General features: G+C 41.4%; 1 protein-coding gene across 6 annotated transcripts in view; it reads left to right on the forward strand.

Moving 5' to 3' along the window:
- Positions 1-27930, forward strand: part of CCDC148 (coiled-coil domain containing 148) — a gene marked incomplete at its 5' end in the record, with an annotated part of 101934 nt that overhangs the window by 28100 nt on the left and 45904 nt on the right. For 5 of the 6 annotated variants that reach the window (XM_083408835.1, XM_083408831.1, XM_083408832.1 and 2 more), the window contains 7 exons: positions 3196-3258; positions 4571-4692; positions 11392-11495; positions 12966-13039; positions 14101-14255; positions 14636-14731; positions 14827-15008. In XM_083408835.1, the coding sequence (XP_083264961.1) occupies positions 3204-3258; positions 4571-4692; positions 11392-11495; positions 12966-13039; positions 14101-14255; positions 14636-14731; positions 14827-15008 (788 nt within the window). Of the gene's footprint in view, positions 1-2385; positions 2549-3195; positions 3259-4570; positions 4693-11391; positions 11496-12965; positions 13040-14100; positions 14256-14635; positions 14732-14826; positions 15009-27930 lie in introns of those variants that run through there. The other variant, XM_083408836.1, reaches the window with a different exon arrangement.

Genomic DNA, 27930 nt, shown 5'->3' on the forward strand with positions numbered 1-27930 from the left:
CAACACCCTGTAGTACTACTCCCTCTGTCCTGTCCGAAATGCACGACATGGTTACATTACGCTGCTTGTTTCTCTTTCAACTTTCTCAGTGGTTGCAGCTTTTCGTGGGTGAACTCTCAGTGGTGCTGTCATGTCATGTGTTATGCAGTATTAGATGTTACAAGGGAAGGGAAGTAGACAGGGGCTAGTGTTTCTAGTAGCATCCATGAATCCTCCATATCATGTAGTTCTGGCTTGATGCTCTGATATAATGATAACTTGTTCCCAATAGTGCTATTTATCTAGAAAAAGAGGTGCTCGCCATGAACACCTCCCTTGTTCCCTTATGGTAATGGTGCCACTCTGAGAGGTGCCAGAACTGAGTTCTGGTGAGTTCTGGCTGAAAAAAAGCCCTGCTAATAGGGACTCTAATTTTAAAAACCATTGAAACTGCTCACCATCAGAGTGGTTCCATTGCACAAACAGAAGTCCTTGTGCTCATAGACCTTCCCTCTACTTTCCCTCTTCCTGTGCTTCCCCATGCCATCCCCAAATCTGCTCCGGAGACTTGGCAAAATCCCTAGAAAACCTTCAGGGAGTGTGCTGGAGAAGGCAAAGGAGGGAAAGTTCTGTTGCGCAGTCACCAGCCAGAAGTCCTTTTGCAAACGGAACGACTTCATTATATACTGCCCATTGGTTTTGTCACATGACTTAATAAGAATGTGAACCGCTTTTCTTGCTGTCTGAATTGTTGAATCACAGGCCTGTCACTCAGCTATCCATGCTGCTGTAAGCATAGAGGTTACTCTGACACAGCTCTCTGTGAAAGCAAAACCCACATTCCTTATACAAAATACTTGTGCAATGCTTAGTGAGAATCAAGTTTTTTAAAAAATTACTCTGAATATGGTCAACACTCCTGTGAGGGAGCACTCCTTTAAGGTTTCCTGTTGGAATTTCTTCTTTCTGCCGCCAGCTAAGGACTGGATAATGTATCTACCCAAGTCAACAGCTAGCCATCCATTGTTACATTGTCGGTGAGGAGCTTGCCAACTAGCAAAGCAGCAGAAAGACGCAAGTGTGTGACACGTTTCACATCTAATCTTTCTAAGGAATTCTGAGGTCGCTTTGTGCTCTTTCCCATCCAAATGGGATTTAAAGTTGGTTTTGAGTAGAGTTAAGATTTAATTATTGCACAGATTTTATATTTGAATATTCTTATTAGCATATAAAGGATGACCTACTATAGAGCAGCACAGAACATCTGTTTCATTGGCTCAACCTTTAAACTTGCAGAATTAGAATGGCTCCCGTTTGCCATCTGGACAGCTTTAAACCAGCCTAACCAAAGATTTTTTTTTTCTAAATCCAGCTAATTAATTTTAGTTCGGTCTCTATCCTTGGCAATGAGGAATTTGCTATAAAGCTTATTTAAATATATTAGCAAATGCAGATGAGATATGATCTTGTTCCTTTTAGGAGAGTTGGCAGGCTTGCTGTTAGCAAATAAGGGTTTTACTTGTAGCAAGTGGGAGAGTTGTCACTTTCTCTTTGTTTTACATTGGCACTATCTACTTGAGCTTTTTTTTTAAAAAAGGTAGGTGTGGTCAGAGGTAGTTATTAGAGAATATTATGTACAAAAGCCAGCAATTTAGATAAAACATGTTTGGGGTTTATTGTGACCATACTCTTTAAATGCATTGATTCAAGTTTCAATTCCAAAACGTATGGCATTTATAGTACAGTCCTATAGTGCAGTAAGCCCCACTGATTTCAGTTAATCATAGACAAGTGAATGCATGGTTTATTTTAGGAAATATACACCCCACCATTCCATTATGTTTGCATTGCTTGAGGGTAGCTACAACAATTAAAAACAAAAGAACTTAAAAATGGAAATGGACTTGCACATAAAACAAAGGTCTGCCTGACTCTTCTACATGCTTGCCATATCCTGGAATTTTAAACTAATAGGTTGAGAGGGAGTAAGAAAGGGGGCCCAAGGGATAAGGTATTCTACAGTCTGAGGATGCCCTCTCTCTTCTTCCAGCCAATTGTGCCTAAGCCCTGGGCAGGACTTAGTGATGGGGTTCTCTGGTAGAACTCAGGGAGTGAATAGGCTGGTAGACAGGAAGACTGTCTCCAGGTAGCCCTGATGCAATTCCTATAGGGCTTCACAGGTTAATCTTCAGTACTTAGAATTGTATCCGCAAACAAATTGTTACAGAAGAGGACCAATATGTTCCCATGGTCAAATGCCTACTAGCATCATTGCTGCTGCATTTTGTAGAAACTGAAGGTTCTGAAGACTCTTCAAAGGCAGGGTGTAGTAATGCAATCTAGACGTAGTGAATGCATGTGTTACTCTGTCTAGATCTATCTTCTCAGGAATGGGAATAGCTGGTACACGACCAGCCTAAGCTGCATAGACACCCTTGGCCACAGCTACTCTCTGGACATCCAGAGGCAAAGCCAGATTCAGGAGCACTCCCAAACTGATTTTCAAGAGGAGTGCTCCCTCATCCAAAACCAGCTGAATCTCAGTTAAATCAATATCTCTCCTGACCAGGTGTGTATCTGTCTGGTCTGGATTAAGGATCAGTTTAGTAGCCCAAATCCAGACCCATAGTTTCGCCTACACATCCAACTGAAGAAAACCCAGATTCATAAATCCACAAACAGAAAGTAGTCTCTGGTTGGTGGTATAACCTTAATAGCATGGGATATGAGAAACTTCTGTTTACATTCTTGCTTCCTTGCAAGTGCAAGTAGCTTTATAGCTTTTATTTAGCATTGGATTGTAATGTCAGTGCAAATTACTGTGCTTCACAGTATTTGATTCCCACATGGTTACTAGGGTTGTGAATGTATGCACATGTACTTTCTGGATTCAGTGGGAGTTGTGGCCCAGGAAATATTAGTAGAATCAAACTGAAAGTCATTTTAAAACAAACAGTTCTTAATTATGAGAGTATAACATTACCTTTGATTGCACTTTTATAAGCTTTATCCTTAAAAAAAAAATTGCAGTAAAATATGCATGGCTGCTGTAATACTTGTCCTTAGAATCCGTTTCTTATGATGAGCAATGTGAAATTCTATGAACAGGGTACACACTAGACAAAGAAGCCCCTATACAAAAACCACATGAATGTGACTCTCTCTTTCTAAAGTATTGTCCCAGTCTTATAAATAATTTGCTTTTTTGTTCAACAGGTGTTAAGATGAGTGGAAGGGACCTTCGAGGATTTACTACATCTCCCAGGAGTAGTGATATAGGTAGACTTTTAAAATCCATTTCAATGTTCCATTTCCACTGTTTGTGTTACAGCTTGCCTTGCTCAGTATTAGCCAGCTGTATTAGTAACACAGAGATTATTACATAGAGTTTATGTGGAGTCCATGGTTATGAGATTTATCCAATAATTCTATGCTCTGGCTTCTAGGAAACTTAGCTGACATTGCTTGATGAAGTTGTTTCTACTTTTTGTAGTGGCAGCAGTCAGCCTCTCTCTGTGATGGACAGAGGCACCATGGGGTTTGGCAGGAGTCCTGCTCTTGCAACATTTAGCAGAGGAGGGACCATAGTTTAGGTGTACAGCATCTGCTTTGCATGCAGAAGGTCCCAGGTTCCATCCCCAGCATCTACAAGTAGGGTTGGGAGAGAACTATACCTGAAACCCGGAAAAGTCATTGCTAGTCAGTGTAATGGTAAAGGTAAAGGAACCCTGGACGGTTAAGTACAGGCAAAGGCGACTATGGGGTGCGGTGCTCATCTCGCTTTCAGGCGGAGGGGGATAGTGTTTGTCCACAGACAGCTTTTTGGGTCATGTGGCCAGCATGACTAAACAGCTTCTGGCTCAACGGAACACCATGACGGAAGCCAGAACGCACGGAAACACTGTTTACCTTCCTGCCGTAGCAGTACCTATTTATCTACTTGTACTGGCCTGCTTTTGAACTGCTAGGTTGGCGGGAGCTGGGACAGAACAACGGGAACTCATTCCGTTACGGGGATTTGAACTGCTGACCTTCCAATCGGCAAGCCCAAGTGGCTCAGTGGTTTAGACTACAGCGCCACCCGCGTCCCTACTAGTCAGTGTAGACAGTCGTGAGCTAGGTGGATCAATGATCTGATTCAGCATAAGGCAGCTGCCTATGTTCTTTACATTCTAATTAGCAGATAGTTAAGTGCCATGCAAGCCACTGTCTCAGTGACCCAAATGGCGGTTACATTTTTCCTTCTTGCAAGCAGAGGTCCCTAGTGAGCCTGCAAGCTTGAACTGATATGTACTATAATATGTAACAGTTCATTGCTTAGGTGATTATTGATATTTCTCTAGCTTCACAGGCCTGGCACTTCAGTTCAAGTGTTGGGTCGCTGAGACAGTGGCTTGCACGAAATATTTTTTTGTATTTTTCAGAAAAAACGAAAAGCGTCATGTGTTGTCTTTCCTATTCATGTTTTGTTATAATTGCAGTGGAGTAACTTTGTTTTTAAAAGTGGAAGTTCTTTTGTTCTCATTGTGTTTCAAAACACATAATGGCTGGAGACTTTGTTCATGTTTGAATTGTTTCATGCTTCAACTAGAAAGCTTGGTGGTTCGTATGAAAAATGGCCTTAAGAGTTCCAAGTATAAACCTGTTGACTACGAGCAGCTACTTGCAATGACTGAAGCCAAGAAATTGGAATCTGCTAACATTCTATTAAAGGTAAGTGTTGTGATTTCTGATGGATGTAGAATGCAACTTTAGATGTTGAGGGTGAAAGTGTCATAGGAGCTGGTGGTTGATGTATGCACAAGGAGATTCTGCTGTCCATAAGTAAAGGTACTGAAAAAATATATAAAGTGAGTAATGATGGCTAGATATTGGGTAACAAAATTAACTGTTAAATGACTAACTGCAAAGGGGCCAAGTTTACTTCTCATGGCTTGTTTACAGGAGTGAGGTGGGCATGATTTGAGCAGCCACACATTGTGTTTGTGGTTTGGCTTAGTGCTAAACCTCAAGCTGCAATAGTACAGATTTAGTCATTGTTGTCTTCTGTGATGAAAGGGTTTCTGTCTCTTAATACTAGCAAAGAGCTGCTAAGCCCATTGCTATGGGGGCTAGATCTAAGGCTCTATAATAGTGTGAGGGGTATTTTGTCATCCAGCAGCTCACCTGGGAACAGTTGCTACTCTCCCTGGATGAGCAGGGAAGTAGCAAATTGCAAAACTGTTTTTCAACTGTTTTTACAAAACCGATTAATATGTGGTGGTAGCCCACAAGTTTTGGGCAGGTGGAAAGGCCTTGACAGACTAGATACATTACCGTCCTTATGTCTTATGTTTCCTGCCTTGTATTAAACTGTAGCAACAGAAGAACATAATGGCTAGGGTGTGCATTACTGTAAAATTATTCACCATCATTTTTATAGATAGAACATGCAGCCGAAGGTAAAACGAACAGTGTTCTCGTGAGTTGCTTTGAACACAAACATTAGATTTAGATGACAATCTTATATACACTTAACTTGGGAGGAAGCTCTGTTGAACTCAAAATGGCTTGCTTCTGAGTCAACATGTACAGATTTTTTCTGTTAGCTGATTTTATTTTGTAGTATTTTCCATACAGGTGGGACCTGCAACAAATTATTGCAGTGTGCAGTGCTTCTGTTCAGGATTTCTGTCAGCTGGCCATGAACTTTTGCAGGGTGCACTTCTCCATTCTCCATCCCTCGCAGGTTTTCCATTCCCTACCCCAATAGTGAGTCACAATTCTAGTACTCGGGTATCTGGGCACATAAAAATGTGGTTCAAGGTTGCCAGTGTAAGTCTGACAGTCTTACAAGCACAGCAGATACTCTCACACCTTAGGATCATCCCATCATAGCAACAACTTTGGTAGGCCCAATACGAAACAGGAATACCATTCAAACATCTGTGTAGGTACTGGAAATGGCTTAGGAAAGAGGGAATCTGCAGACTGGAGCTGCTTGGCTGGCCCAGGGACTTCATATGCTGCAGCAAAATTGGGGCTATTTCTTTTTTTAAGAGTATGCCAGTGGTTTTTAAAATGTTGTGTGGGTTACAGTTAGGTGGTTCTTCCCACTTGCTAAGAGGGTGCTGTGTTAGCTGTTAGAGCAGGAAAAGACTTTTTGAGTCGTAGAGTAAAAATAATTGATAGAAATATGAACATAAGAAGAGGCCCACCTAGTCCAGCATCCTCTTCTCAAACTGGGCAACCAGCTACTTATGGGAAGACTGCAAACAGGACCTGAGTGCAACAGCCCTCTCCCCACTTGTGTTCTTCAGCAAGCGGTATATAAAGTCAAACTTACTCTGATACTGAAGGCAATACAGTCATACCTCGGGTTAAAGACGCTTCAGGTTGAGTGTTTTCAGGTTGCGTCCCGCGGTGAACCGGAAGTAATGGAACAGGTTACTTCTGGGTTTTGCCGCTCACACATGCGCAGACACTCAGAATGACATCATGCGCAGACGCAGCGAATCGCGACCCGTGCACGCACAGACGCGGGTTGCGTTCTGCTCATGACGCGAACGGGGCTCCGGAAGGGATCCCATTTGCATCCAGAGGTACCACTGTACATAGGTTTCATAGCCAGTGTTAGAAACTGAGATATAAAAACTAGGAGCTAAATTGCACCTTAAAGCTAGGTTATGGGCACAACAACGGAATGTCTAGACACTTTTTTTAAATAACAAGAATACAAAGCTGAAAATGAACGAACTGCAGCTAAAACATTATGTTCATTTTTCACATGGTCTAGTCCTTCCCCTGCCCACCCCACTAATATTCTTAAGAGGGTCTCTTCTCTAGTCTTCAGACAGTATCTGGAAGTGGGGAGGCAGAAAAAGGTCCTCTTTTCCTTCCACTCAGCAGTTTTAATCCGAAATCTTAGGCACAGTACTGCACGCAGAGCTCAGAAACTGCTTGCGCTAATGAAATTCATTGTCGCAAGCTGTGCCTAAATTATTATTATTATTATTATTATTATTATTATTATTATTATTATTATTATTATTTATACCCCTCTGGCTGGGTTTCCCCTGCCACCCTGGGTGGCTTCCAACAAAATATTAAAATACAATAGTCTATTAAACATTAAAAGCTTCCCTAAACAGGGAACAGTGGGAGTTTCGAACACTTTTCATAGCTAGTAGCTATTGATAGCATTCTCTTCTGTGACTTTGTCTAATCATATTTTTAAGCCATCAAATTGGTGGTTATCACTACAACTTGTGGGGGGAAATTCCATGTGCTTTGTGAAAAAGTACTTTGCCTGTTCTGAATTTCGCACCATTCAGCTTCATTAGTTGTCCCCTGGTTCTCATATTATGAGAGAGGGAGAAAAACTTTCTCTGTCCATTTTCTGCACATGATGCATAATCTTTTATACCTGCTGACTGTTTTTGTAAACTAAGCCCCAGTTGCTGATTTGTTTCTGCCTCAGAATCATTCTGATTTCTTAACTTTTTCTAGATCTGCAAAACCCTTCTGAAGTGTGGCAGCCAGATCTGTAAACAGTATTCCAAATGCACAATATGTTTCTATAACAGTATTATGCTATTGGCAGTTTTATTTTCATTCCCTTTCCTACTGATCCCTACAATGGAATGTGCCATTTTCACAGCTGCTGCACACTGGCTGACATTTTCATTGGATGATCTGCCATGATTCCAAAATCTCTTCCCTGGTCAGTCAATGCCACTTCAGACCACAGAAGTGTGTATATGAAGTTAGGATTTTTTGCCCTAATCTGAATCACTTTTCACTTGTTTCGATTGAGTATAATACCCATTCACTCAGTATGAAGAGATCCATTTGGAAATCCTCACATTGTTTTTGTTCTTGCTACCCTAACACCAGCATACATGGCCACCTCACTTCTTGCCCCAACTCCAGATAACTCCAGGCTTTCCATCCTTTCATTGTGAGAACTGACAATTTATTCCCATTCTCCACTTTCTGTTCTTTAATCAGTAACTGTCCTCTTATTATATGGCTGCTAAGCTTACTCTGGAGTTTTTGGTGAGGGGCTTTATCAAAAGCTTTTTGAAATATGTAAACAGACACATGGTCTATGGCACATCATGGGCAACCGTGCTTCATGGCGCTGACCCCATCAGTGCTGTTCGTTTTTTTGTAAGTGTGCTAAAGCCATTATTCCTGGAAACTTTAATTTGCTGCTTCTGTTGGTTTTGTGCTTGTAGGGGCAAAGTACATATTATTTTTGATTTATACAGTGGTGCCCTGCAAGACGAATGCCTCGGAAGACGAAAAACTCGCAAGACGAAAGAGTTTTCCGTTTTCTGAGTTGCTTCGCAAGACGGATTTCCCTATGGGCTTGCTTCGCCTTTTTTTTTTAAACCGCCAATGCATTCCTATGGGAAACCGTCAATACACATTGGTTCTTTGCAAGACGAAAAAACTCGCAGAACGAAAAAACTCACAGAACGAATTAATTTCGTCTTGCGGGGCACCACTGTACAAGCAAGAAAAGAGAAGGAGCTGGAAGCAACATTTGTGTCCCGATATATGGTTCTTTAGGAAGGCTTTTTAGGAATATCCCCATATTTCTAGGTTTTTCCGTTTTTATTCTGCATTAGCCAAGGGAATGAGAGAATGAGCTATGGTGAGGGACACACTTCAAATTAGACAGTATTTTCCTGTTTCCATTCATAGTTCTTGGCGTTTGCCAGTCATGTGACTGTGTCCCAAGATTGTGTACCTCTGAGTACAAGTTGCCATGAATCACGGGTGGGAGAGAACTATTGCGCTCAAATCCTGCTTGTGAATTTCCCATAGGCATCTAGTCAGCCAGCGTGAGGACAGAATGCTAGTCCTAGGATCATGTGCTGTAGAAAAAGAATGTGCCTGGTTGTTTTTAAAGGAGTGTGTCATTTTTAAAGCAACACTGGAAGTATAGAAAGGAGGGAGAGAGCAATAGAAAAGCGAGAGAGAGCAGCAGTCAAGTCACAGTGATAATGGAGAGCTCTAAGCATTTCCCCCCATGGGGAAAATAATGACATCACACTGTACTTTTGTTGGAACTGGAATGTGTCATTTCTGCAGATGCTCTGTTTGTTGCTTAAGCTGTAGAGTGCATATATCCTGCCAGGATTGGATGTGTTTTCACTGTCCCCAGAAGCATCTCCCAATGGCTGCTGCAATTAGCTCTAGTACTCATGCCAGTTCACGCTGTTTCCCTTGCAAGTTGTCACTGATCCCCTCCCTGCCGGCTCTACAGACAGAGACATTAAAGTCTGCATGAAAGATCAGCAGTGTCAGCACACTGAGAACCCTTGTGCCAAAGCAGAACGTACTTTTAAGCATGGACACAAAGATCTCAGCAGAGGAGTTGTGTTTCTGCTTTACAGCTGAATTGCCAAATCAGCACTGCAGGAAGTTCCTGGGTAGAAGGCAATGGTTTGGGGAGCTTTGCACAATCTCTACATGGTGCTTCCCACCCCATAGACAGGTCTGAATGCCAAATGCATTACCACATCTTTCCCGAGTAACACACTTCCACATGATGTTTTCAAGTGGAAAGCTGCTGTCATAATATGTTCAAGTGTGTATATGCACTTAATGTTTTAGATAATGCTTTGCTTTCTCCCATTCAAAAGAGCTGGTGTCACTAAGGTTACTTCTTACCGTCAACTTCTTCTGGAATGGATGTGGTAATGATAGTAATTACATCAGTATGCGATAAAAGGAGTGCAAAAAACCTATAGACTTGGCTTTGCCTATGATTCCAGATCCTGCAGGTCGGCGGTTCGAATCCCCGTGATGGGGTGAGCTCCTGTTGCTCGGTCCCTGCTCCTGCCAACCTAGCAGTTCAAAAGCACGTCAAAGTGCAAGTAGATAAATAGGCACCGCTCCGGCGGGAAGGTAAACAGCATTTCCGTGTGCTGCTCTGGTTCACCAGAAGCGGCTTAGTCATGCTGACCACATGACCCGGAAGCTGTACGCCGGCTCCCTCGGCCAGTAAAGAGAAATGAGCGCCACAACCCCAGAGTCATCCGCAACTGGACCTAATGGTCAGGGGTCCCTTTACCTTTACATATTGCTGTGTCCCCGCAGAAACCCTTTCATATATTTTATTATTAACTTTATACAATTCCACTCAATATCACTGTTCTCTGGGCACTCGATAAAACTTTGAACAATGAAATACCATGGTAAGATCTAATATCGCACCACTGGATGTGACAGAATTCCCATTCTTCCTCTTGCCCCTCCATCCTAATTCATTCCAGAGGGCACGCCAACCCTTCGAATTTTGGAGGCATACAGGGGAGGAAAGATAAGTCCTGTTTCTGCAGAGTGTGGTACAGTGGTTAGCGTGCTGAACCTTTGAGACCAGGGTTCAAATCACCACTCAGCCCTGAAGCCTGCTGGGTGATCTTGGACCAGGACTATCTTTAAGAGAGGGAGAATCATGTGTACCATCTTAAGCTCCTTGGATGTAAGGAGGGATATACCGGTAACTGTAATTAATTAATTGATTTATTTAAAAATAAATTATCATAAAATAAATTTCCAAGGAAGAGAGGAATAAAATAGATAATTACCGGTAAATAATAATAATTATAAGCAGTGGTTTTGGTTTAAACAGCAGAATCACACATACACCATTACCATGCAGTAAATGTCAAAGTGCACATTTATAAATGGGATCCCGATTTATAGTTTTGATTTGAGTCAAAAGAAAAGCTGGAAATATTTAAGCCAGCCTTCCCCAACCTGGTGCCCAAAGATGATGTTGGCCTTAAAACTCCCATCAGCCCCAGGCATCATGACCAATCGTCAGGGATGATGGCAGATGTAGTCCAAAACCTTTGGAATGCACAAGGTTGGAGAAGGCTGGTATAACCCACGACCGCTTAGTTATTGATTACTTACTTTATATAGCTAGATTTTGTTTTGTTACACTGTTCTAAGTGTTTGGTTGGAAGACATATACCATGTTGGTATATTTATAGGCACGTTAAAAATAATATTTGGCTTTCTTTGAAATAAACATAAATTGGTTGTGAGTGAACAGGTAAATTATTATTACTTTCTTGGTTTCTACACATAAATAGTGGACTAGATTACTGACATTTGCGAGTTTTGTGTTACGCTTGAATGGCAGCTGGTGGCTGGATGTGCAAAGCTGAGAGCAGCAGCTGGTACAGCATGAGGTAGATTGGGGCAGTGTATAAATGGCCTTTGTTTCTAGAACAAATTTCCTTTTAATTTAACTGTGGTTCTGATTATTCATGAGCCATTGACCTACAGGAGCAACCAGAGCCTTGTCTTTGAAGAAACAATTTTAGAGGCCCGCAGAACTCATCTTATATTTATATAAAATTATAAATTTATTATACTTACTTTTTTTTAAAAAAATCTTCTACCTAGATTAAAAAGACTGAACACGCTTCAAAAATCAACAAAGAACAAATGCTGCAGAAGCGGCATAATCAAGTGTGGTGGTCAGAACACAAAAGACTGCATAGAAGCCGGTAAGAAGTGGGAAAGTTTGATCAAGCAATTCAGAAATTGATAGTACAAGGCTAAGGTGCAGCAGGCATAGCTTAACAGATATCTGTTAAAAGATAATTGAGCGTATAATGGTTGGTGAATTTTAGCCTTCTGAAAACATACCAAATGGAAATATCTGTGTCATGTCAGAATTAGTAGGGGAGGGGAGATGGAAGATCTGATTTACATACCACTTCTGGACAGTGAATGGATTGACACTACTTACTGGGGTATGGAGACAGGATGGCTGCTATAGCACAGTTGAGAGCAATAGAATGATGCAACCACAGGGATGTTCCTGTGATATTCTGAGGAGCCGGAAAAGTGGAAATGCCTTTTGGAGAAGGAGGGACCTGGGTAGCAGATTATGCTTCCGAAGGACAGGGTCACCAGTATATGAGAATGGACTTGAGCACAGGTTGGTGCTGGTAATTGCAGCAGCAGATTGGGCTGGCCAAGGTTATTCTGAGAACTAGGAAGTGAGACTCCTTGCAGTTCATAGTAGTAGGCTATAGAAAGATTTCCTACCTGAAGAGACTTCTAGAGAACAAAACTGATTTATGATGGCTTCCATGGTGGGAAGGGGAGCAGAAAAGCCTAGAAAGTGATCATAAGCCAGAAGATTGTATTCCTCCCAAAACATATGGTTCAGGAGAGAGAGAGGATCCTTGACATTTCAGCCCTATAACTGCTCTTACACATCTTTTGAGAAGTCATGTACAGGAACTTGAGCACAGACAAGGCTTTTCACAACCTAGATTGAATCTGTGGATGGCCTGATGCAGTACCGAGGCAAGAAAGGAGGTGTTAGAGGATGCAGAGAAGGTGGTAATGTTCTTCAATTTCAGCCAGGAGGTTGAAGCTGGGTAGCTGAAACAGGACAAGTGAACATACTAGATGTGAGAAGTTAGGAGTGATATACTAGGATGGAATTATAGATGTGCACCTGGCAATAGGGGACCAGATTGAGTCAAATATGGGTTTGTTGCATTTTGTACCAGGATTCTGGTGTAGGAAAGGCATAGCAAAATGGGGAGTGAATACAGAAGAAGCATAATCATTATGGGCAGTCAGGCCAAGGCATAAAGCCTAGAAATAAATCAGTCCCCACCCCAAAGCAATTCAAAGAATAAGGGAGAAAGAGAACTTTGTGGGTGGATACAGTGTACAAAAAGTGGTATTGGCACTGGAAATACTGAAAACATTTTAGGTGGACTAAGTGAACTGTTTCACTTGAGAAATACTATTCTAGTTCCTGGGAATCCATTGGTGAAGATTTCAGTTCACTTTGTTGCCGCAAGAAAAGGATGTTAAGAAAGACATACAGTATTCCATGGATCTATGAAATGAAGTTGCATTTAAGTGAATGACTAGCCTTGGCTTTTTTTCTTCTGTTTGGTCTGTGGATATGAAAGAAATGAGTATGTCTGAACCAAAATTCTTCATTTTAGGAAAAAACTAGAATCTGAACTACAAAACTTCTTTGATGAAGGAAGTGAATGGCTTTTGGACTTGTGGGGCTTCAGTAAGTACTTTCTCATATTCTTTCTTGATTAAACCAGGTCTTTATAAATATTTATATGCTGATGGATTCAAAGTAAAATTGCACATGAATAATGTAACTTAATATTATGAGATGGAAGGTTTTGTCACCTCCAAACCCATTCAGTTTGTCATCCTGGGTGCTTTTGCTTGGACAGAAGAAAACAAACCCTGGCTGTGATGAGGTGTCTTTCAATCATCATTTATTATTATTATTATTATTATTATTATTATTATTATTATTTATACCCCGCTCATCTGGCTGGGTTTCTCATAACTGTGGAGTTGAGAGGGTGAAAAGGGAAATCTAGTGCTGTTTCTCATAGAATTGTAGAGTTGGAAGGGATCCTGAGGATTCGCTACTCCAACCTCCTACAATCCAGAAATCTCACTAAAGCATCCATGACAGGTGGCCATCCAATCTCTGCTTAAAAACCTCCAGTGATGGAGTGTCCACCACTTTCCAAGGGAATCTGTTCCACCGTCAAACAGCTCTTACTGTCAGAAAGGTCTTCCTGATGTTTAGTCAGAATCTCCTTTCTTGTAACTTGAAGCCATTGGTTCAGGTCCCATAAGCAAGTCTTTAGAACAGCTCCAAAGAATGAACTAAGGACTTGTCCACCCTTCTACTTATCCCATGCCTAGAAAGCACGGGTCCAAGTGGTTTTGTGTTTGCCCCACAGCATGCCCCTAGAAAAGACTCTCTTTTCTGCTGAAGCAGAACAAACAGTGATCTGCGAAAACCCCAATTGTCATTTGGTTCAATTCATCAGCCAACCATGGGTTTTCCTGGGGAAAAGCAGTGTGGCAAACAGAGACTTGGACAAGCCTTGAGTGATGGAGTCCTCCTCCAATGGCCATCCGCAGGATTACCAGAAGGAGATGGATAGGCAGGAATACTGTGCTCACTCTGTTTTATTCTTTGACAAGCCTGTTGTTGTTGTTTAATTAAGAGAATTAATTTGCTGGAAAAGGCACACTAATAATTAATTGTCTTTTCTTAAACCCAAGCAACATTCCTAATTTGTATTTAATTTATTGTAGAGTATCAGTTATCAAAGGAACTGGAAACATTCCAAGCAAACACAGTGCAACCTATCTGGCAGCTTAGGGAAGATTTGAGGTACCGCCTATTGGAATGGCAGGCCAACTACCAATGCCCAGAATATCAATTTAACCCAGATGCAGTGTTGGAACAGGTTGGTTTGTTTGCTTGTGTCAGTCACCTATACCCATATTTTCTTGTTCTGCAGATAGGAATGCAGAACCTGTTAAACAGAATTATGCCATTGGGGAGAGCCAGTCTGGATGGTGGCTAGTGTTGGCCTAGGGCCTTGGGAGAGCCAGCTTCAGATTCCCACGCTGCCAGAAAGCTCAGTGGTTGACCTTGGGCTAGTCATACAGAGCCTGATCTTCATTGCAAGTGAGGCAGATCCTCACGGTGAGGATAAAGCTGGTGGGGAGAAGTTTCCTGAGCTTATTGAAGTGGGTTGGTGGGAGAATAAAAACGCGATGTATGAAGTAGTGAGAAATGCCAGCCACAATGATGCTTTTATATCACAATATTTCACAAAATCAGGTTTCATTTGTGAAGCAACAACAGAAAGTAGTTTTGGAAAAACTTAACCTGGAGAGAGAAGCTTTGGAACGAGAGCTTGAAGAGTGCACCAATGAAGTAAGAATATGAAGACATTCATTTGTTTGAATTTAATTGCATGAACAAGAACTCTACCAAATTTACTGATTCATGACTTTTGATTTTTATTGTAGGCACTGGCATGTTCTTCAGGAGAGAGGCCTGCACTTTTTTGCGAGATTCCACCACAGTTATTGGCCTTGGAATGCCCATATCCTGATTTGAAGGCTTCAGTGTTGACAGAATTTCACAAACTGGCAGATGAATATTGGTTGAAGTTCCAAGAGATTGATCAAGACTTAAAAGTCATATCAAGGTAATAGAATCTGATGTCATGTTTCTTCAAGGGCTAGGCAAAACGTTTGGGTATTGAAGACTTCTGATAGGGGGGTTGGATTTATATTACATCTCTTTTGTTCAACACAATGGCATAGTTGACTTTCTGCCCAGCTCTAGGGGATTAAATAGTCAGTAACTGTTTGCACAGCTGAGAGAACGGTCTCTTTCTAAAGTGCCTTGTCTCAAACAATAAGCGAAATATTCAAGAGGGTTAAATCACCAGAAGTATGGTCTGTGATAAATGCCTTTGTGTTTGCTATGCATGCAATCCTTTCATTCCACACCGCATTTTGTAATTATGCTAATTCATACTGAAATTAATATTATTATTTTACTTGAAGAAATCTGGATCAGTTGCTCATACAACTATTAAATCTACACCTTTGCGCCATTTCACTAAGAAGTGCAGTCTTCTCAGTTTTTACGATCCTGTGTTTGTATGCAGATAGGCAGACATGATGGAAAAAGCCTAATCCAATGTGGTGTGACTTAGTTGCTGTCACAAATTCAGGGACTTGAACCATAATAGTTCAAATGACTTTTTAATGTTAGGCATTTTTGTCATTTCTACTGCCCCAGTCTCCTATTTCTGGAATACAAATATGAACTGCGAGTACATTTTTATATTGATGTTGTACAAACAGGAGTACTTCTGTGGCCTTTTGAATGGTGGCATTTGCTAATCCCCAACATGAAGAATGAATTGAATTAACAGCTTGAAATCCCGTTTTCTAATATGTTTATTTTCTTAGCCTACATGCATACCAGTTGACTGCTGGAACAATTAAAGCATGCTGGCTTGCACCTAAAAAGAGTCTTTATACTACCTTAGGAGCATCACCAAAGCCTCTAGTTATGCAGCCCATGTGCCTTTTGTGTACTAAAGCATTTTATATCCACTTAGACAAGAGGGCAATTGTGACATTAACAATTTCTGCTTGGCTGTATCCATAAAAGGGTCCTAAGAAGAACACTTAGGCTTCAAGTAAGTGCCTAGAACATTCCAATATTTCTTCATGATATGGCAATAAATGTCCAAGCCCTTTCAGTTTACTATGTAAATATTTGGTGTGTTCAATAATCAATGTAATATGCTTGACATCTTCCATCGTAATGCTTGACCTCAAAGTCATATATATATGGCCTCTGGTTTGTTCTTTTACGTAATCAGACTTTAAAAACTCATAGACCTTTGGAATCAACCAGACTTCTCCAACATGCTGTCCTCTAAATATTTTGGAATTTCTTGTTGAGTTTAGTCACAACCGCCCTAAGCTGTCTAAAGAACTGAAGTTATGTGCTGTTGACATGGGCTGATGTGAGCTGTAGGCCAGAAGCTCTGGAATGCATTAGATTGGGGAAGGCTGGTGAGCTAGTGGTCTGCCTGTGTAAGACAACTTCATGTGCTTACCCTCTTTGTATGCTTGCACATCCCTTCCTTAACCCCTCTTATTCCACTTTAAATTTCTTTCCTACAAATGACGCCTTGGCTGTATCGCACACAAAACCGGGATATAAAAAAACTGCATGCTTGTTACTGTCGCATCCCAGAAACGCAACAAGGGAAGGCATTGTCTCCTTGTGTAAGTGCTGGAACCATTATGTCACTTCACGTGCCGCTGTCACTGCACGGTGGAGCAGAGGACTGGGCTGTCAATGTCCCTGGTGTCATGGAAGGCTTAGAGTAAGGGCAGGGAAAACTTTCTTTTGCTAAGGGTCCCATTCCCTCCAGAATAATCTGCCAGGGGCTGTATGCTAGTGGTGGAGAGGATCAGAGCTAAACATTGGCAGAGTGTGCAGCATTGCAGAATTGCACAACACACACACACACTTCACTCCCATCTCTGTTTTGACTCCCTCCATCAGCACAGGTTAGATCTGATCACTTGTGGAGGCCTGTCCCTCTCTTTTCATTTAAAAAAAATCTTTCCCCTTTTTCATAATTCTGTTCATTTTTGGTTCCATCCATTTCAGTTTCCTCCCCCTGCTGATGCCCCCATCCCTGGTTTTCTCCTTCTGAGCTTCACTGCTAGGTCCCCCCACCCCCCAGGCTCACTGTATTGCAGTCACATCACCCTCTGTTCCACCTCTACCTCTCTGTGACACACACACACACACACACACACACACACTGCATAAGAAGAAGCAGTTCTGGAGGCCTGGTGAGGAAGAGTGGGCCCGCAGCAACTGGAAGATCACAGATTTCCCACCGCTGACTTAGAAGACGCACCAGTTAAGAGGCTTGACAAAACCAATATTGTCGCTCTCAAACAGGAACCAAAAGCGCACAGAAAACTCCTTGACTCTACTCAGATGCCATGAAGTCCAATGCCATATAGCTACTAATGGCGCTTTCCACACAATGGAAAAAACATGACTAAAGCTTTCATGTAGAAATTCCATTACTTCTGTCACTGTTGAAAGTTGCCAGAAGGAAAGCTGCCGCAAGAAAAAGAAATATATTTTGGGAATTGGGGGAGAGCATTGCTTCAAATGTTAGTGAACAGGAGCTTCGGAAAAAGAAAAAGAAACACCAGACACTGGGCAATGTTCGCTTAATGGGTTTTAAAAATATGCTTTATACCTATCATGCTAAACCTTTTCCTGAAAAAACTGCTTCATATCTGTTTTGTCTTCCAGCCATACATCTTGTAAAAGCCAGAGTAAACCTTTTAAAAAACCAAAAACTTATGAAGATTTTGAACAAGCATAGGAAGTTGTTAAGCGCCAAACAAAATTAAAACCGTATCTACAGTATCTGATTATTAAGGAGTCATAGATTAGCTTAACTTGTAAAAGCAGCTCCTGATGATCTCCAGTCTGACTTGGGTTTTTTATATTCTAACTAAATTTCTAAACTACAACAACAACAACAACAACAACAACAACAACAACAATTTTATTATTTAGACCCTGCCCATCTGGATGGGTTTCCAGTACATTCTGTACTTTTCTTCAGAAGTGTGGGGAAAAAACACCAAATACAGTAGATGGATTTTTGGGGGTGTATTCAGCACTTAAAAAAAAGAAAAATAGGTGCCGGTACTCACCATAAAATTGTTAAAGCAAGTGCCACACTTTTTAACAACAACAAAAAAGGTGCCGTACTGTGTACCATTGAGTACCCCCTGACGAAAGCACTGTGTGTACTCCTTTTTTTAAGTACTGTAACAACAACAACAAAAGCTCTGTTATGTATTGCATCACATAAAAAAAGTGCAGTCCTGTACAATACTTGGAAATAAGTCTCACTTTGTATGAAGGGGCTTGCTCCATGGAAATTATGTTTCGGATTACAGCCTTGCAGTGTAAACCTATACATGTCTATTCCAATGGGACTTACCCCCCAAGTGAGTGAGTATAGGATTGCTGCCTCAACTGAAATAGAGGAAGTTCAGTTGAAATTGACAGGATATATTTCAAAGTAAATAGGATGGCAATGTTGGTAGACATTTCTCATGGACATCAATGCAAAATAGTAATGATAATAACATTAAGACCAACAGTATATAGTGCTAAAGAGTATGATAGTCTACTTAGAGTAATTGATTCTGTTGCAATCAGAGAGAAGCTGTGTCATAAAAAGCACCAAGTCTAATCTGGTGGAAAAGCCACTCAACTGTGATTTCATCAGTATTTTTAAAATATCCTAATGGAATAAAACTGTGTAGGAGACAGAGGTGCTTTACCCATTACAATAAGAGGCAAAACGTTGAAACTTCAGTATGCACACACCCACGCACCATTTTTGCTGCTTCTTATAATGTTCAACACAGTCCTCCCTGGATTAAGGGAGGGAGGGTAAGAGTTAGGGTTACTAGCTTTGCCCCCTGTCACTATCTCTGTTGCCTTCCATGAGATGGAGTGTGACTGCATAGGGAAACTTGCTCTCCCTGTGTAAGTTCCAGACATAATTTAGGAAATCAGGAATCTGCACCATGTTGGAAACCTACAAGACCAGAGCAAGCTGCTCACTGTAGGTAGTTGTCATCCCAACTCCAGTGAGTGATGATGGGGTTGAAGCGGGTGGTGCTGTGGTCAAAACCACTGAGCCTCTTGGGCTTTCCAATCAGAAGGTTGGCGGTTCAAATCCATGCAACAGTGTTAGCTCTCGTTGCTCTGTCCCAACTCCTGCCAACCTAGTAGTTTGAAATCATACCAGTGCAAGTAGATAAATAGGTACCCCTGCAACAGGAAGGCAAACGGCATTTCCATGCTCTCTGGCTTCCGTCACAGTGTTCCGTTGTGCCAGAAGTGGTTTAGTCATGCTGGCCACACAACCTGGAAAGCTGTTTGTGGACAAATGCCGGCTCCCTAGACCTGAAAAGCGAGGTGAGCACTGCACCCCAGACATCTTTGACTGGACTTAACCATCCAGGGGTCCTTTACTTTAATGTCAGGTTGCAGGGCAGGGTTCACATACTCATAATTTCTTTCCCCTCTAGCTTGATTATTTAACCCTGAGAACAAAAGCTTGAGTAGAACTAAATAGCACGTTAGACTTAAAAATCTAGGTCTTAGGATGGGTGACTACTTAGATTCTCCATTCTGTCCACAAGAGATCTCCTATGATTTTCAAAGTGGACTGTGTTGCTGATTACAAAAAGTAGCAAAAATGAAGGGCTCTTGTCATTTATACACTACAGTACAGAAGGCTGAAGACATTTTCATGCCTTGGAGGAGAAAACGCAACTGGTGTCCCCATGGTAGTAAAAATATAATAAAACCTTTTGGGTGATCAAAACCTTTTGCCTGAGGTGTTCTGTCTTCTGGTACCTCTAGGCTTGCAATTTGATCAAACACCCTGCATTTACAGCCAAATGTAAGTAATAGACATAGTGCATCACCATTAAACCTTGCAGACAGAAAAAATAACAGAAACAAATTCTCTTTTCTGGAATGGGGAACATGCACACACACAAAAGAGTGCTGGGCATGTGGTTTTTTGGGGCAGCAATTGACAGTTCTCTACAAAGTCCTTGCCCAGCCCAGCCTCCACTTCTTCCCACAAGTTTCCCAAATCATGTAAGTACCTTCTGCTAGGGCTTCTTCACAGCATAATTGCAATAGTTCTGGTGCAGCTACTCTTCCTCCAAAGCAGAGTGGGCCTAGATCATAATGCCAGGGCAAAACGATGAGATACAGCCGAGCATAGGATGAGACCAACATTTTTGTAGTATGCTACTGACTACGCTCCTGAAGCCAAATTTTCGTTGGCAACTAACCTATGTCAACAGATGGCTGTGTTTGGATGATCATATCTTGGCTTAATATGCTGAGATAGGAATGAGCCTTTTGGCTGCACACACAGCCTCTTGTTCTTCTTTTGGTGTGAGCATGCAAACAAGCAAGCCTAGAAGCCTGCCATTAACTATAGTTTCCCATTTGCCCAAATCAGGAAACTATGGTTAATGGCTCCCAAACAAACCAGAATATTAAGTCAACTTCAAACCATAGCTTAATATCCTGGCTGGTTGCAAAGCTGGTTCCAACAAAATGGGAAACTATAGTTAATGAAAAAAATCCTGGTTTGTTTACTTCCACCACAAAAGGAGGAGCAAAGGGGCAACATGCCCCTCATTACGCACATTCATATCAGTGCTTATTTAGCTGAGATACGATCATTTGAATCAGCCCACTGTTGACATCACTGTTCGGGGGGGGGGGGGAATCATTGTAATAAGTGATGTCTCTGGTATCTAAACTGCTTCCACATTATTCATACCTCTTCTAAAGTACTTTGAACTCAGGACTGTGTCAAGGAATTCTACTGTACCAGCTCAATAACTAGCTGTTTCTGGTACAGCAATCAACAATGACACGGTTGACATATGGGGAAGCTGACATCTCAGTTGGAGTTATTGTTGCAGTTTGTCTGGCTGCAAATTCATTGAAACGGTTCATCAAATTTACATTGTCCTACCTATTATAGAGGGTAGCAGGGGATTACAGTCTGGGGAGGGTCACTTCCCATAGGAGGTTTTTATGTTCTTTAGAGGGTGTAAAGCCAGGGATTAGCTTGGGGTAAATCTGATTCAGAGGAAATATAAAGCAGCTGCCTGCGGGTGTTTGTGTATAGGCGCACTGCCAAGCTTCAGTTCTGAAACCAAATAATGGTGGTAGATTATTTTTTTCCGTAATGGAAAAATGAGAGCTATGTTCTAAGTAAGTGCCAAGTTTCATATTTGAAACACATTTTTGGTGTGGTGGTGTTTTGGTTCACTCCTAATGTGTGTACATAGATCATGTTATTTAAGGTAGCACTTTCTCGTTTTGATTCTTAATGGGGATTAGCCTGATTCAGGACAGTTTGCAGTCAGCATATAGAAGATCAGCATTTATAAACAAGGCATAGATTCCCTAAAGATGGATGTGAAAAGAATGCCTTACTAACACCTCTATGATAGCTTTACACTACATTTCTTTCTTTTGGATATTTCCCCTTAGCCAAGCAGCTCAGGGTAGTGACCGAGAGACAGCAAGTTGTGCAAGGCTACCAAATAAGACGGGAGTGGAGAACTCCCAGATGTTGCTGAATAATAACTCCCATATGCCCCAGCAGGCCTGTCCAATGACCAGGAATGATGTTGTTTGTAATTCAGCAAATGTAAGAAAATACCTACTTAAATGTGTGTTTTTAAGAGAGAGAAAAAAGAATTCAGATTAATATGAAAAGGGAACAGATCGGGCTTGTGAATGGACACATGGGAAGCAATATGGACTGGACTTACCCATCTACCTATCCCTAGGCAGAACTGCTTGTTACGTGGCAAAACTGAGCTCCCAAACCTGTATTTGCCAAGATCAGGGGTCAGCAAACATTTTCAGCAGGGGGCCGGCCCACTGTCCCTCAGACCTTGTGGGGGGCCGGACTATATTTGAAGAAAAAAATGAATGAATAATTTCTATGCCCCACAGATAACCAGGAAATGCATTTTAAATAAAAGGGCACAGTCTACTCATGTAAAAACACGCTGAAATTTATATTAATTCTCTATGTATGGCGCGACTGATGATATTTTCACTATGGTTATTTTGTCCTTTTTTGTTGTGTGTTGAGCAAATAAATAAATAAATAAATAAATCGCTGATTCCCGGACTGTCCGCAGACTGGATTTCAAAGGTGATTGGGCCGCATCCGGCCCCTGGGCCTTAGTTTGCCTACCCATGGCCAAGATGGTAAAGGATGAGGGGCGCTTGTAAGGAAAAATCAATGGGGGAGGAGTGTGTGCATGCTTGCATCCATGCACATATATTTAAAGCAGCCTTGAAGGCCTTTGTAGAGGAGACTAGCAAGTCTTCCTTTAGCAAGTGTCTGGGAGTACTGTGTTTAGCTTTGTAATGTAATCTAGGTTGGATGTAGAGAACCTAGTTTCAGACTGAACTGTTTCTCTGCTTACCTCACTGTTGGGGCCTGTACCAGGTTTGAGGAAGCCCTGGTGAAAGTCGTTCTCACCACCAACCTTCACCCTGACATGTCCCCTCTCCAGCAAGGATGAGAAGCGGGTATTATACTTTTCTGAAGTGTAATACTGAGCCTGCTCCAACACCATTAAGAGTAGACCTATGTTTTAGGTTAGATAAAAAATACTGAAAAAATGATTAACAATCTGCACCATTCAATGGCTATGCAAATGACTCGTTGGAATAGAAAAGCTCTAAAACCAATGAGGACAACAAAGGGTTGGCAGTGGTTTGAGATGCATGCTTTTAAAAAAATTACGTTGCGCTATAATTGTGTATGGATCCAAATTACATTTCAACGTTGACACTAAATCTGCTCCCAATTAATACTGTCACTTGATATATTAAAATGTAATTAAAGAAACTGCTATGATTCTCGATGCACTTTATGTCCAGGAAGATATATTGCTTTCTGGTATTATGATCTGAAAAGAAGCTCCTGTAAAGCCTCTCGCTTTAGAGAGCCATTAGGCCTGCCCTTTAGGTTGATACGTTCAGTTTTAAAGTGAGGGGAGGGTATGTGAAAACTGCCATAGCAGAATATTTTCCTATTCCTTTCAGCTACTCTTGAATGTGAGCTTTGATTTTCCAAGTATTTTAAAAAGCCGTGTACCTGACATTTGTATGTTTATTCTATTTTAAATATTTTTAGACTTTTTATTTAAAAATTAGACTTAGGGATGCCAAATATGTTCTATCACCACTAGGTTTGGGCCAATTTCTCAATTTCAGTTTCTCTAATTTCCAATCTTAAGTTCATTCCTCCACCTTTCTGTATAAGTTAGCATTTTTTAAAGTTCTCATGAAAATTTGTCAGCATTTTAGTACAAATTTCTCCTAATATGCACATTTTGTGTGTAATTTTGTATAATACACACAAAGCATATTTCCCCATATATTTCTATTTTCTCTACGTAACACATTTTGTATGCATATCCACAGATATATGCATTTTTATGCACACTTTAATATATACATTTTTCTGTACATTACTTGAGTGGAGAACTACATTGCAAAATTTGGAGAAGTGCAAATTTTGAAGGCTGAACTGAAAATACATCAATACTAGTGATTCCAGAGTTAGATGCATGTGGCTACTGCTAAAAATTGCAGCCCTGTGTTACCCATAAGGTTTAAACCTATGTCTCTTGACACTATGTTTTGCATTTCTCTATCCCTACTCTGCATCATTGGCTATCTCTGGCTGAAGTATGGAAATAGCAGAATAATCCAGGGCTGCTGTTTTGACAGGAGACCCATGTCAAGTGTAACATGTAGTTCTCCCTGGAGAACTGGCCCAGGATAGTACAGTTCAGACTGTGTTTCTTCATTTGCTGTGCACAAGTCATACTTGGTTACATCGTCTCAAGATGCCGCACCTAGACATGCTCTAGATAAATGTAATTATTTCGCTTGTGTGTTTTCCCTTGAATGAGAGAGTAAATATGTTGGCAGGTTAAGTTAGCCATTCCAACTATTAAAAGCCTTTGAGCAAAAACAGACAGACAGGAGTCCTAAATGGGGCTGGGGAACAGCAGAGCAAGGCCACTATTGCATCTGAAGCCTTACCACTCAGGCCAGCCAAGATGGAAGATGGCGCACCCCCCCCCCTTTAAACTGGTTCATCAAAGGGGCCCAGATCAAGCTTCTCACAAGCAGAATAGAGCAGCTTTGGATACAGCAGATCCATGGCTGGCTCTGCTCCTCCCTCTTTCTGTAATGACCCATTTTGGGGTCCTGTGCAGACTACAGCTGGTGGAAATCCTGGTGGTAGCTTCTCAACCACGTGTACTTTCAGTAGGCATAGCAGGGGCTTCTCAGAATGGAGCCCAGTGAAGTCCAATGGAGGGATACTCCTCTCACCTCCATCAGTGCACTAATCAGGGGTTAGGATGGCATTGTCAGTCAGTTTTCATAGTAGATAAGTACTTTGCTTTCTCTTCCCTTTTGAGTGCCCTACCTTTGTTGTGGTTCCTTGTATTCCTTCTGAATAAGTGTGCTCTGGTTAGTTCCTTGGCTAATGATACACTTTCTAGATGTTCTATGCCCTCTGTTATGTCAGTCTATTTAAGAAGCTGATTTAAACTGAGTTGGACCATTGATCCATCTTGTTTTTATCAATTACATTGCCTGGAAAAGCCTCTCAATACTTTCAGGTATTTTCCAGCTCTATCTGGAGATTAAGGCAAGGTCCTCCTGCATGCAAGCAGGAGGTCTACCACTGTGCTCCATTTATGTACCCCTATCTTATGTACCCCTCTTTCCTGCTATTGAAGACAGGCCTTGTTGGGGGCATGGAACTGTGGTTCTAGTCCTTAAAATGTCTTGAGTACTGTAGGAACTGGTTTTAGCCTGTCTTTTGGATGGATTGAATTTTGTTGTCTTGAAGTTAGCCCTGGCCCATGGCCTGTTCCATTTGGTCTCTCTGTGTATTGAATACATTGTGAAGAAAATGAATCTAGACTGAAGGGAGTTGAACTTAAGTGTATGTCTTTTGACGGCTCTCTGAACAGAAAACAGAAACTCTATTTTTACTCTTTAAGGGCTGCTCCGCTCCAATGGCGTCACCTTTGTGTTCTAATTGATTGACTCCTTTTGTGGCCTCCCCCCTTTCTCTGGTGTTTCATTTGATGGTTCAGAAAGAAAGAAAGAAAGAAAGAAAGAAAGAAAGAAAGAAAGAAAGAAAGAACTTCTTCGCCAACGTGGCATTACTTTTGCAAAGCAGAAAACAAATAAGCCACCACTGCATTCTTACATTGCCCATTGGTAGCAAACACAGCAGACAACTGTGTAGACTAAGGGCCGAGGTGACAGCAGCAATGACTTGCCAAACCTTTACAAAGGGAAAGCTGTGCATCTTACCAACAATGATGCACTCATAAGGTCAGGGACAGAGAAGTGCTGTGCATGCTGGAAATGGGAGGGAGGATCGCACATTTTCTCTTTAATGGAAACCTCTGGAGAAAAAATGGTTCTAATCAGAGCAGGCATTCTAGTCACTATAAACAAATTCTAAGACAATAGCCTATAAGGACATACAGCTTCTCAAGCATTGTACAGTCATTGTACGTGTTGTTGTCTTATTTCTGTGCACCATCTAATACTTAATATTTTGAAGATAATTTGTTATCAAAACCTTTCTGCTGGATCAGTAATGAAGAACAGCCTTTCCTTACTCTTTTTTCTTTTGTTTTGTTCCCAGACAAAATCCAGACATCAAATACCTAGCTTAAAATAAAAAAGGATTGTAAAAAGTACCTTGGGATAGAAATGATTCTAGGGATAATTGATTTTCATTTATATTACATCATCCTCTCATGATGTACTACAGTGGTGTGGTTGTCTAGGGATTGGTGGGTGGGGACGCGGGTGGCGCTGTGGTCTAAACCACTGAGCCTCTTCAGCTTGCCAATCGGAAGGTCAGCAGTTCGAATCCACGTGACAGGGTGAGCTCTTGTTGCTTTGTCCCAGCTTCTGCCAACCCAGCAGTTCAAAAGCATACCAGTGCAAGTAGATAAATAGGTACTGCTGTTGCAGGAAGGTAAACAGTGTTTCTGTGCGCTCTGGCATTTGTCACAGTCCTCCATTTACCAGTAGCAGTTTAGTCATGCTGGCCACATGATTTGGAAAGCTGTCTGTGGACAAACGCTGGTTCCCTCAGGCTGAAACCGAGATGAGCACTGCACCCCATAGTCACATTTGACTGGATTTAGGCTTCCAGGGGTCCTTTACTTTTTACCTTATCTAGGCATTGGTGTACAGTAGTTCCTCGGGTTAAGAACTTAATTCATTCTGGAGGTCTATTCTTAACCTGAAACTGTTCTTAACCTGAAATTTGTTTTCTACCAGTATATCCCAATCTACCACCTCCCCACCTTCAGAGTTCCCTGAGCTTGTGCACACAGATGCCTGGTTAGTTTCAAAGCAGAAGTGAAAAGTTCCAATCTCCCTTTGCAGCTGTATTAGAGGAGTGGGGAGCCTGCAAGCCCAAAGCTTGTTCACATAATGCTAAACAAGAGGTTAGCATAGTGTCTGAAAAGGCCCATAAAGTCCCTAATGTAGAGAACAATTAAAGGCAAGTGGAGGAAAGTTATCCATAACCCTTGGATATCTGTGACCCCATTAACCGCACAGTATCAGCATAATATGTGCCTGCTGCTGTTGCTTTAATTGAACATAGGTTGTCAGTCTACATAAGGACCTATATATTTTTAAGTGCTTCTTTCCTAGTATGAAACAAAGCTTAAGTTTTTGTTCGGTTTTTGTTATATAAACTTATATATATAAGTTTTTGTTATATAAAGTGATTCATATAAACTGAACACTGTTCTGGCAACTTCCCAACCATCATAATTGCTTCCTTGTGTCATGTTTGCTCCATTGTTTTACATTTAATCTGAATGCTGTCTTCGCATCTTTATGCTTCTGTGTTCTACCCCCTCAGGCTGCAGTCCTCTCTGTGCTTGCCTGAAAATAAGCCTCATTGAACACAGCTGGACTTCGTTTTGACCAATCGTGCATAGGATCAGGCTCTGCATAATTTGCGTGCTGTGGCTGGATTTGAAGTCCTTCGTTTTGTGCCTACTTCAGCTTTCCATCTGAATTTTCCCCCCCTTCCTTAATGAAAATCTTTTCATTTTCTGTAAATGATGGCTCCCACTATTATAAGGATTACTGATTTCCAGAAGCAGAAGTTGGAACTAAAAGAGGAAGTGGCTTTGGGGAGAGCAGTTTGGGCTGCCATCCCTGTAAAATGGTCCAAATCTAGACTTCTTCCAATGAGAAGTTAGAAGATATCACCAATAGATAGTATGCAAGCTAGAATTTTGTAGTCTCCAGTCACAAAAATAGGGTGGACTAAGATGAGACGCTGTGTGAAAACTGGGAGCGTAACTTACACCCTGATCTGAAATGGCTTTTAGTGGAAGTAAACCATTCATTCCATTGGTGTTTTCTTCCGGATTGAAGAATGGACTGTCATAGCAAGAGGTTCTGGGAAACTGCTTGGAATGTGCATTCATCTTCCATCAGCAGACTAGGAAGGTTCTAGTAAAACCTGATCACTTCAATCAAGCCTGCCTCAAATTGTGTGAAGGTTGTGCATAGTTTATGAGCAGGATTGTGCCCAGATGGCTCTGCCTCTGGGCTTTCCTTGAAATCACATGTTAAGCGAAAAATGCAAATAGGACTTACACATAGAGTTCAGTACTCCAAGGCCTGAACTTGTACATCCTTAGTTTTTATAATCGACTTAAAAACCATATGGATCAGGTCTACATTCTGTCTATAAGTTCCAGTCACCCCTAAGGGTATGGAATGATGCCAGAGGTGGGGCAGTTTCAGCTTCTGTGCACTGACTCAAAAATTAAAAGTTCATTTGAAAAAAAAGCAAATGTCTCTAAAGCTTGGACAGGTTTAATAAAAATAAAGCCAAT

Source organism: Podarcis tiliguerta (assembly GCF_965153285.1).
Source record: "Podarcis tiliguerta genome assembly, chromosome: 1".
Classification (NCBI taxonomy): domain Eukaryota; kingdom Metazoa; phylum Chordata; class Lepidosauria; order Squamata; family Lacertidae; genus Podarcis; species Podarcis tiliguerta.